Source organism: Cheilinus undulatus, linkage group 5 (assembly GCF_018320785.1).
Source record: "Cheilinus undulatus linkage group 5, ASM1832078v1, whole genome shotgun sequence".
Taxonomy (NCBI): Eukaryota; Metazoa; Chordata; class Actinopteri; order Labriformes; family Labridae; genus Cheilinus; species Cheilinus undulatus.
This window is the reverse complement of record NC_054869.1, coordinates 40,909,138-40,921,377: the sequence shown is the minus strand read 5'-3', so window position 1 is coordinate 40,921,377 and position 12,240 is coordinate 40,909,138. Positions and strand designations below refer to the sequence as shown.

Sequence of the window (12,240 nt, the reverse complement as noted above, 5' to 3'; positions counted from 1 at the left end):
CCACTGTCCTATCAAATAAAGGCAGAAAGGCCAAAAATAAAATCTTTAAAAAAAAGTTCTCAAGGCAAAGGTTTCTATATCTCAATGTGGGATCAGACCTTCTATCAGTTATTATAACTGGCTTTGATGGTGGGGTCCTGTTTGACACACAGTTAGTTAGCTGCTTGCTAACATTTTGGCACAGTCAACCTGAAGAAGGTCCATAGTAAGAGGCTGAAATCATCCCTCGTATGATTCTCCTACTCTGCATGCATAAACCAACTACAAAAAGTTGGGGCACTCTGGAAAATCTAAATAAAAACAAAATGCAATGATCTGCAAATCTGATAAACCCATATTTTATTCATAATAGAACATAACATATCAGATGTTGAACTTCAGACATTTTACCATTTAAAGAAATCATTTTGAATTTGATGGTAGCAGCACATCTCAACAGAGTAGGGACAGAGCCATTTTTACCATGGTGTAGCATCCCTTCTTCTTTTAACAACAATCTGTAAACGGAAACATGAGGAGACCAGTCGCTGGAGTTTTAGAGGAGAAATGTTCCATTCTTGTCTGATGTAGGATTCTAGCTGCTCAGCGGTCTTAGGTCTTCTTTGCTGGATTTGTTTTATGATGCTCCAGATGTTTTCTATTGGTGAAAGGTTCGGACTGCAGGCAGGCCAGTTTGGCACCCACACTCCTCTAGCCATGTTGTTGTGATGAATGCGGTATGTGGTTTAGCATTGTCTTGCTGAAATATGCAAGAAAGAAAGAAAGAAAGAGCCACTGACTGGGTCTGAGCATATGTGTCTTTCCAGATGTGTAAGCTGCCCACCCCATAGGCACTAATGAAAACGCATACAATCAGAGATGAAGGCTTTTGTAGTAGCTGGATGGCCCCTCTTCTGTTTTGTCTTGGGGACAAGATGTCTGAGGTTTCCCAAAAGGATTTCAAATTTTGATTCATCTTACCACAGAACAGTTTTCCATTTTGCCTCAGTCCATTTTAAGTGAGTCTTAGCCCAGAAAAGACAGCAGCATTTCTGGATTGTGTTCACATATGGCTTCTTCTTTGCTTGACACAGCTTTAACTTACATTTGTGGATGGCACAGCGTACTTTGTTGACAGACAGTGATTTCTAGAAGTGTTCCTGAGCCCATGCAGTGATTTCCAGTGAGGAATCGAGTCTGTTTAAAGCCAGTGCTGCCTGAGGACCTCGAGCATCCAGTATTAACCTATTCCCTTGTCCTTTGTGCACAGAGATTACTCCAGATTCTCTGAATCTCTTAATGATATTATGGACTGTGGATGGTGGGATATTCAGCGTCTTTGCAATTATACATTGAGGAACATTTTTTCTGAAATTGGTCCAAGAGACTCTGCCTCTCTAGAATGCTCCTTTTGTACCCAGTCATGTTACTGACCAGCTGATGGTTAGTTGCAAAATGTTCCTCCTGCTAATTTTTATTAGTACCACTTAATTTTCAAGTCTTTTGTTGCATCTGTCCCAACTTTTTTGAGATGCGTTGCTGCCGTCAAATTCATAATGAGCTGCTATTTTGAAAGAAAAGGCAAAATGTCAGCTTTAACTTCTGATATGTTGTTTCTGTTCTATTGTGAATAAATTTTGGGTTTATGAGATATGTAAATCACTTCAAAAATCATCAAATCATTTTATTTTTATTTACATTTTATATAGTCCCCCAACTTTTTGGAATTGGGATTGTATACTGGAGTACTAACAGCAGTTCAATTACATTGCCTCATCAAGTTTGACTTTACTATGCAAGAAAACATACAAACAGTGTGGAAGAAGAGACAGGAGAGAAGTCCAGAGAGAACAGAAGTAAAGAAAGTCAAGTAAACGAGTTCATCGATTAATTCAGAGAAATGATCTTATACTACACAGAAACAATAGACCAAAAGCACTTTTTGGTCTATAAATAAATTACATGTTAACGATACTGTGTAATGCCTGGAAAGTAAAATGAGAGAGCAGAAAAAGTATGAATGGAACAAAGAGGGCAGAAATAAGGGACAAAATTAAACCAACTTAAAAGGTCATGTGAATGCAGAACACTGAGAATTAAAACTCTGTTACTCGGACTAACTGTTTATAAAACTAGCTGGCTACAGCAGCCAGCTCCTCACCCATCCATCCATTTTTTATACTTCTTTCACTCTTCTTATAAAACATTTTTAATGACTTTTTAAAGTCAGAGTTTCCTCTCCTTCGGTAACCCATCTGTTCCCATGGCAACACTAGTCCCTGTAGTTCTGCACCAGTCATTTCTTGCCTTCTTGGTAACACAAGAAAAAACAACTTACTGCATGCCGTCTCCGAGATCACCGCAGTCATAGTCATAGCTGGATGACGTGGTTTCCATCACAGAAATGACATCACGGTTAAAAGCTGGATCATCATTAAATCTGGGCCCAGCTGTTTTAAAGTAATCTGATCAGATAACAGCTATCACACTGGATCGAATCCTGTGAAATAAGGTTACACAATCAGATAAGATCAGGTAATAACTGATCGAAAGCCCTCTGCTTGACCAAGGATTATCCTGATCCATGCAGAGGGTTGGATTCAGGCTGGATTACAGGATGAAATGACACCTCATAAACAGCTACTTTAAATAGGTCAAACAAAATATAATTTGGGCATTTCCTTTATGTTGCTTATGGACCAGTGAACCACGTCACAGTGTCTAAAAAAGACAGGATTTAAGCTATGAATATGAAACATAATTTAATTAAAAGCAACTGTCAGTCTTTGGTTTGTTTAGACAAAGTCTGTGGTATGAACTTTAGCGTAGACCACTTATCATCTAGATTTGGTAATCCTTTGAAGTTTGTCTCTTGATAAGACCGAAGCTCATGTCAGGATAATGGATGACAGAGATCTAAATCAAACCGAGATTTTTCCAAGCTGCAGTCATGCCCTGCCTCATTGGGGACAAAAATCTCTGCGTTCAAACCACACAAATAAAATGACATATTTATATGATGTGCTGTCTTTGTTTTCAGGTATCTCCTGTACCTCCAGCTGAAGAGAGACATCTACCACGGGCGTCTTCTCTGTCCTTTTGCAGAGGCTGCATATCTGGGAGCGTGCATCGTACAAGGTGAGACTCAGTGAAACACAACAGATATGGTCTGATTTTGATTAAGCAGATGCAGCTGAATCCCAGGTTGTCTTGCATTTACACCCACTAATCACTTTATTAGGTATACCTGTTCAACTCATCATTAAAGAAAATATCTTATCAGCCAGTCACATGGCCGCAACCATGATAAAGATGATCCACAGAGGTTCAAACCAAAGTTCCTGCTTGTTTGTCTCCAGCCAAAATGACTGGCATTCCTCAAGAATTTCAGCCATTTGGAACAACTACTGGAAAATTGCTTTAGATAGTCATATGTTACCAATAACCTGCAATTAACAGCAATAAAGCACATAAAAACAGAAACACTGGAATATTACTTCAAATCTGTGCTAAAGTAGGACTGAGGAAACATGTTTCTGTCTGAGCCTGATCCAAGTCCAAAACAGTAAAAATGGAGCCAACGGTAAACCTGAATTCTAGTTGCCTTGTTGATACAGCCTGCTTGATAATATTGCACATGACCATATCTAAGGAATGATTGTAAAAAGGCTTTATTTTCTTTGTCTTTATGTAAGTCGTTTAAAAAAACAGAATGAAAATTGCAAGCTGTTCCTTACACACATACAGTCAGCAGCACAATATACGCCTACGTTAAACACAGAAACAGCACTTAGCTTCACATTAGCACCATTAACTCTAAGTTAGCCTGTTAGCAAATTAGTTGTGACCATGACAACAGCCAAATAACAACCTTCACCGATAACAACAACAAACTGTCCAAACAAATAAGTTAACAGTGCTCTGTTGAAGTTGTCCCACATTCATACTCATAAACTGATGATCTCAACTGTAACCTCCGCTAAAACAGTAAAATTCAACCATTGTGGTTTATTTGGAGTAGTCATGAAGAAAGACAGAAGCATCCATACTGGATAGTTCAGTACAGTCCTCCTCTCATTGATGACTTTTCCCACATTGCTGCTGATTTGCCAGGATGCCCCAAGCAAGTACTCCCTGCTTCTGGGAAGTGAGACAGTGCTCTCGCCATCAGCCCTAACGATCCACACGTTTCTGCATGACATCATTCTGTGTTGAAGCAGAGCTTACATGAGCTGTAGCTGGGTGAGTTGTGTTTGTAGCGTCTGGCTCTCTGGAAACTAGTTTGGCTGAAGTGTGTTTTTTAACTCGTCACTTCGTGAGGTTAGAATCACTGTTCTTGCTGGTTGAAATGTTTCCATTCCTGTTCTTTTTTGTCCTTTATCCTGGGGAGAGGAAAGTAATGCTCGTATTTCCAAGACAGACAGCTCACGCTTGAGTGCCATAAAAAGTAACAGAGTTACTGTAACATGTTACTCCCAACACTGGTGATAACTAACTCAAATATCTTCCACACCGCTGATTTCTCTGCATAGTTTTGAGTAGCTCCAAACTTCCCCCGCTGTGTTTAGTGTCATCTACTTTGATCACATGAGTTCACCGTCTAAATTAGCCATGTGCTGTTACGTAGATAAACAATCCCAGCACCGTAGAGAAGTATGTTGAAGTAAAATAACTTTGAGTTTATATTAAAGGATTCTTGCAACATTTAGTTCACACAATATATAATTTTTGATTTTTCAGCATTTACTTATTTAGCCAGTTTCACAGGCCAAAGACTGGCAAGTACTTACATAAACTCTGGTTCAAACTAAGGCTGAGCAATTAATCTAAATTTATGTTAAATGGTAATATTTCCTCCTGCAATTTTCAAATTGCAGGAGTTGCAATATTGCTTTGACCTCAAATATCTGTCAAAACCAGCTTAATACAATGTTTTTACAGTAGAGATGTTATGCTCTACACATCTACAAACACATCAGAATTATTCGCAAAAATGTTTTTGTAAATGATTTTCTTTATCAAAATGAGAATGACATAAAAATGGCCATTCCTGTTCATACAACAACCAATGCCACCCATAAGGGGGGATAAAGGAGAGAGCTTTCTGGGGCCAAACCAAATGGGGGATGTCACTAAAATCATGATCCACTATAAAGTAATGCTGTGCTAACCATATTTTTAACAAAATGTTAAACCCTCTTATCAATGCAGCAAATATTTTAATTCATTTTTGCCATGGTGTATAGTCTTCTTAAAAATGAAAACCTTTTTTCCTAAAATACAGAATTATACTGGGTTAAAGATGGCAAGAATGGCCAAAAAAGGTGGTGAAATGTGGTTGTAAAGGTTGTAGAAATGGGTTCAAGGGGAAAAAACGTGATAAAAGTGGCAAAAATGGGCATAACTGAAATGTGAAAAGCAGTTAAAATTTGGGAAAATGTGCATAAAATGTGGTGTAAAGGGGTTACTATCGAAAATAATGGGTCATCAGAGGAAACGGAAGGCCAAAGTTGACAAAAAGGGGTTAAAAGTGGCAGAAATGGGTGGTAAAGTGGACAAAATTGGAAAAAAAATGGTAAAGATTGTTTTATAGAAGCAAAAATGGGCAAAAAATGTGTAAAACTGATGAAAAGTTGCAAAGAATTGTGTCAAAACTATGTCAAAAGTGGTGAGAAAGTGTCCCATTTGAATAATTTCAACATCAGAACCTAGTAATAGTTTGACACACTTTTAGCTCCAAAATGATATAACTGTTAGCCAGGACACTGACGCCAGTGCACTGATCCTACACTCATGTAGTGATATCATCAATAAATCACAACTGGAGGGGGCCCATTCTCTGAGTTTGTCAGGGGCCAAGCCAATTCTGTTGGTAGGCCTGACAATAATTCATACCTAATTTACAATGTCAGTCAGAGTCATCACATCTAGATGAAGTCGTTCAGCCCTGCTCTATGGTTGTATTTCAGACCACAGTGAAGAACAATCTCTCTTCAGCGTGTCAAATCTAATTAATTAAATTCACACATTTCGATGACGGCCCTAATTTTCACTAAGCTAACCTGTGGGTCCGTGAGGCATTTACCTTATTTTATTAATGCACAAAATAGATTCATGACTAACAGTGTTTCAGAGTTAGCATAAAGACTGTACACACACTGTCAGCAGTAAATGTGGGATCAGGCTAAACCAGCAGCCTTTAAGTCATTTTAAAATCCTGTAATGATGTTTTAATATTGTAAAATGTATACTATTGTATCAATAGTTCATTGGGAGGCAGCATTTTGGCCATATGCCTTTTTTATCCTTCAAATCAGGGCAATGCTGGCTAGCTAAGTTTAGGTAACTTTGTCAGTTGGTTCTCTTTAATTCAAAAATAAACCCTGCCAGTTGTACCAAACTTCAATATTGTAATTTGTGTAGATTTATTGTTCATGAACACTTCTGTGATACCTAGTCTAAGTCTGGACAAATACCAGTTGGTTTAATTGTCCTTTCTCTGCCTCATTAGTTGTTGTTGTAAATCAGCAATTTAAAACATCACAAGTTGCATATCCACCCTTGGGGAAAGGATAATGCAAATTTCTCCCCTCTCTTTTAATTGGCAGTAACAGTTGAATGCTGAATCACAGTGCAGAGCCACTTGTGTTTATATAGATTAAGAGTTGAGTTAAAGAGAGCTGTATCATGTAAATGAACCCTTCTGGCTGATACACAAGCCCGTGAACTGTTCAAACTCTCTCTGATTGGCTCATATCCCCTGAGAGCAGCGTATGACTGGCTGCAGTATCTCATCCCAGAGTGTGTCTGCAGCTCATCATTGGCTGTTTTCCTTAATGAGGGCAGGTCCCTCTTCATCAGGGTGTTGATTACAGAGCTGGGGAATAGGTTGAGGATTACTGTTTCATTAAACTTCAGGCAAGTATTTGATTTAACCTTTATTATGCCTGTTAATTAAAAAGGATTTAAGAGAGAAATTAGTGTCTGTTAGGACTTTGTTCTTGATTTAATAAGGGATGTATTTATCTATTGAGCTAATGAGCGCGTTCAACTGTGGCAGTGATAACAGCCTGCATTGAGAAGATCTGTCTTGAGGCTGTGTTTGTCTGAATTTGAGATGAAATAGAGCCATGAAAACAGATCTACGGTGCTGTGAAAAAGTCAGTTTCATCCAAACCTACCTGGCCCTGTGTGAAAGAGTAATTGTCCCCTAAGCTTGATGACTGGTTGTGCTACCCTTGGCAACAACAACTGCAAGCAAGCATTCTGTAACCAGCAATCAGTCTTTGGCATCGTTGTGGAGGAATTTTGGCCTGCTCTTCTTGTCAGCCACTCTAGAGGGTTTTCCAGCATGAACAGCCTTTTTAAGGTCATGGTTCAGAATCTCAATTTGAGATTTCATTTCAGACTTTCACTAGGCCACTCCAAAACCTTCATTTGTGGATAGTGGCTCTCACTGCCGGAGTCTCAAAGCCTGAGAAATGGCTTTGTAACCTTTTCTAGACTGATAGATGTCAATGACTTTGTTTTTATGAAATGCGGTGTTAGTTTTTCCTCCAGATATAACGTGACGCACACCTTCCAAAAAGTTCAACGTTTGTCTCATCAGTCCACAGAATATTTCTCCAAAAGTCTTGGGGATCATCAAGATTATTTTTGACAAATGTGAGACGAGTCTTTGTGTTCTTTTTGGTCTGCAGTGGTTTTGGGCTTTGAACTCCCCCATGGACGCCATTTTTGCCCAGTCAGTTTCTCATTGTTGAATCATGAACTCTGAGCTTTACTGAGTCACATGAAGCTTGCAGGTCTTTAGATGTTGTTCTGGGTGCTTTTGAGACCTCCTGGATGAGTCGCTGATGCACTCTTGGAGTAACTTTGGCAGGCTGGCCATCCCGTGGGAGGTATACCATAATTCCAAGTCTTCTCCTTTTGTGGATAATGGCTCTCACCGTGGTAAACTTGAGTCCAAAGCTTAAGAAATGGCTCCAGACTGATAGATGTCCGTGACTTTTTTTTCTCACCTGTTCTTGAATTTCTTTAGATGGCGCCATGATGTGTTGCTATTTGGGATCTTTAGCCTACATCTTTCGCCTACTTCACTTTGTCAGACAGGTTCTATTGAAGGGATTTCTTGATTCGACAGGTCTGGCAGTAATCAGGCTAGTGAATTTGAATGCAGCTTTTTCAGAAAATGTGGTTAATCCCGGTTAATTCATGATTCAACAAGATGGGGCAATGACTTTTTCAAGGAGGTCCATGTAGGTTTGGATGGCTTTTTTCCCCTTAATAAATAAAATCATCATTAAAAAAATTAATTTTGTATTTGTGCAGGTTATCATTGTCTGATAGTAAAATGTGTCTGATGATCTGAAATATTCAAGTGTGACAAATATATAGTGCTGTGAAAGGCAGATAATTTGGTGGAATATGTGTATTGACATTTAGGTATCAATCTGCTCATTCTTGCTCTCCAGTACAAAAGAAATGCAACCATTCTTCTAAATATTGGGGCATTATTATGTCATGTTTTCTGGCAAATGCTTAAAAGGCAGATTTTTTTTTCAGATTTGCACAAATAGGGCTAACCATTTTCCCCCTGATATCCCCTCTCCTGTGTGCAGCGGAGCTCGGGGATTACGACCCAGAGGAGCACCCATCAGACTACATCAGAGACTTCAAGCTGTTCCCCAAACAATCCCTCAAACTGGAGAGGAAGATAATAGAGATACACAAGAATGAGCTCAGGTAAGAGATGTATGCTTGTGCTTCTTTGTTGTCTGGAGGTGTGCCGTTGTTATCAGACGTCTGTTTGATTTTTGGTGACAGGAGCGGAAGCTCAGTCTTTTGATCTGCATTTTTACAACATGCTGGAGGGATAATTTTCTAAATTGCTTTGTTGCCTTCTGGAAAGAGACAAAATTGGATGACTTGTTTATTGTACTGCAGGAGATAAAAGTTAATAAGACAAAGAATTCATTTACAAAGAGGAGGAAAAATAACTATTTTGTCGTTCTTCATTTGGACATAGAACTTATTAATAAAGAATATTCTGTATTTAAATCCTGATGAAAATCCACCTACATGATGGATAAGGCTACATTCTGTTCACAGACTATTGGAAAGGACTGAGTTATTGTGTCAAGCCCTCTAGCACTTTTCTGGTATTACACGAAGACTAATAATCATTTGTCAATAAAACCTGAGTCAGTGTTTGGTGTAGGTTTAGGTATTGTTTAGGCTTTTCTGTTACTGTTGCTAAATTGAATTTTCTGAACAGAATCAAAATGATCAACACCATCAATATTATTGCACTTTTTTATAGGACAGTGAATAAAAGCTGTCTGGATATAGAGTGGTGCAGGAATGAGTCCTGAAATGCGGAAGTGAGATAGCATTTTAGCATTTTCGGTTCCCTCGTCTGAAGCTCACAAGCTCATGAGAGTTTAACGTTTTATCCTACAATATAAAATACATCTGAAACATGCCCCACCTTTGAGTTGTGTATCTTTTTACGTCTTAATAAATGTGGTTGCTAAAGGACAGCTAACAAAGACTACTGCGATTGTCGGGAAGATTATACGTCATCAAACGAAGCGCGGCAACTGAGCTTGCCGCTCACTTGTATCCACAGTTGATGACATTAAATTCAGTTGACTGTATTGTAGTTCAATATAGCATGTAGCATGTTGTTATCTTTATGAACGAAACATGTAACTTTTCATAAACAGGCTTGCTGCAGAGGGAACCCATGTGACGCTAACTTCCAATTTTGTCTACAGAATTACGTCACGACTGTACCACAATATAGTAGACCTAAAAAACTCAGGGACATTTCTTTAAAGGATGCTGAAAGGGTATAGAATAAAAAAAGAAAAAAGAGGTATGTTAAAGAGTAGCCTGTATATTTTTACAACCTGCAGAAAGCTTTCCTTTCACAATAAACTAGTTTAAGATCCCCCTTAGTTTTACCCATATGTACTGAGGTTGTGTATGTGACCTGTGTATCTGCAGTGCACTGTTAATCTGTGAGAGAAGTGAAATGTCTTTTGTGAAATATAAACCTCTTCAGTCATTGTAACAATTTTCTGTAGTTGATTCTGTTGATATTTTCTGCACTGTATTCACATGTACCAACTATTAAGACACTTTAACTGCTTGTTCCACTTGTCAGTTACATTATATTGCCAAAAGTATTCACTCACCCATCCAAATAATTGAAATCAGATGTTCCAATCACTTCCATGGCCACAGGTGTATAAAATCAAGCATCTAGGCATGCAGACTGTTTCTACAAACATTTGTGAAAGAATGGGTCGCTCTCAAGAGCTCAGTGAATTCCAGCGTGGTACTGTGATAGGATGCCACCTGTGCAACAAGTCCAGTCATGAAATTTCCTCGCTCTTAAATATTCCACAGTCAACTGTCAGTGGTATTATAACAAAGTGGAAGCAATTGGGAACGACAGCAACTCAGCCATGAGATGGTAGGCCACGTAAAATGACGGTGCGGGGTCAGCGGATGTTGAGGCGCATAGTACGCAGAGGTCACAAACTTTCTGCAGTCAATCACTACAGACCTCCAAACTTCATGTGGCCTTCAGATTAGCTCAAGAACAGTGCATAGAGAGCTTCATGGAATGGGTTTCCATGGCTGAGCAGCTGCATCCAAGCCATACATCACCAAGTGCAATGCAAAGCATCAGATGCAGTGGTGTATAGCACCCCGACTCTAGAGCAGTGAGACACGTTCTCTGGAGTGACGAATTGCACTTCTCCATCAGGCAATCTGATAGACGAGTCTAGGTTTCGTGGTTGCCAGGAGAACGGTACCTGTCTGACTGCATTGTGCCAAGTGTAGTTTGGTGGAGGGAGGATTATGGTGTGAGGTTGTTTTTCAGGCGCTGGGCTTGGCTCCTTAGTTCCAGTGAAAGGAACCCTGAATGCTTCAGCATACCAAGAGATTTTGGACAATTCCATGCTCCCAACTTTGTGGGAACAGTTTGGGGATGGCCCCTTCCTGTTCCAACATGACTGTGCACCACTGCACAAAGCAATGTCCATAAAGACATGGATGAGAGAGTTTGGTGTGGATGAACTTGACTGGCCTGCACAGAGTCCTGACCTCTACCTGACAGAACACCTTTGGGATGAAATAGAGGGGAGACTGAGAGCCAGGCCTTCTCGTCCAACATCACACCACTGTTATTGTACAGCTCAATTTACAGCCTGAAATCTGTAACTCTGAAGCCTGATAATACAACTAACAGACATAAAAACCTTAACAGCTCTTTGATAAGTTCACAATCTAAGAACATTCTTATAATGTGCTGGTTGTAATACAGTATTATAGAATGTGTTTGCATTGGTTGAAAAATACATCAGATGATAAGACTTATAATGTAATCACATACGAAATTGCACTTGCAATGCTGGGAGATTTTTTATTTTTTTTTACCTTTTATATCCTCAATTTCACATGTTTAAGTAATATTTTCAAGTTTTTAACTTGTGATAATGAATTTTTTCTCATGTTTTAACCTTTTTAGCTCCTTACTTTGACTTTAATCTCATAATTTGACCTTTAAGATCCTCAATTTTAAATTTTCTGTAATTTTTTTTTACCCTTAAAACTCAAAATTTAAATTTTTTTCTCACACTTTGACGTTTTAAACCGAGGATTTTGAATTTATCTCATATTTTGACTTTTAAGAATCATTATTTCAACTTTCTATCTCATATATTTGCCTTTTAAAAACATTATTTTGACTTTAAATGCCATGTTTTGAACCTTTTGAGCAAATAAGTTTGAATTTTTATCTCAGATTTTGAGTCTTTAAACTTATCGTTTTGACCTTTTCAATCTCAAAATCCTTTGTAATCAGTGCTAAGGTTTTTTCCCCCCATTAATTTATTGCTGGTGAAAATGGGGTTGACAGTTTATGGTTAAATGTGGACCCTGCTCAGCCTTGAGGTTGGACTTAAATTCAGAATTCGGCCCCTGCTGTGATTAAGTTTGACATCCCTGCATTAGAGCCCATGGTGTGGGCAGCTAAACATCTGAAAAGGAACTATCAATGATTGAAAAGTACGTAGAGATTTTAGAGCAACATATGCTCTATCCAGACATCTCTTTCAGAGAAGACCTTCCATATTTCAGCATAACAATGCTAAACCACAGACCGCATCCATTACGACAGCATGGCTTCACAGTAGAAGTGTCCAGGTGCTGAACTGACTGGCCTGCAGTCCAGACTCTTCAACA

At 38.8% G+C, this 12,240-nt stretch overlaps 1 protein-coding gene across 1 annotated transcript in view; it reads left to right on the top strand.

Annotated features, from left to right (window-relative positions):
- Positions 1–12,240, top strand: part of frmd3 (FERM domain containing 3) — a 119,142-nt gene that overhangs the window by 52,908 nt on the left and 53,994 nt on the right. The window contains exons 5-6 of the mRNA XM_041788123.1: positions 3,020–3,117; positions 8,601–8,724. Of these exons, the coding sequence (XP_041644057.1) occupies positions 3,020–3,117; positions 8,601–8,724 (222 nt within the window). The remainder of the gene's footprint in view (positions 1–3,019; positions 3,118–8,600; positions 8,725–12,240) is intronic.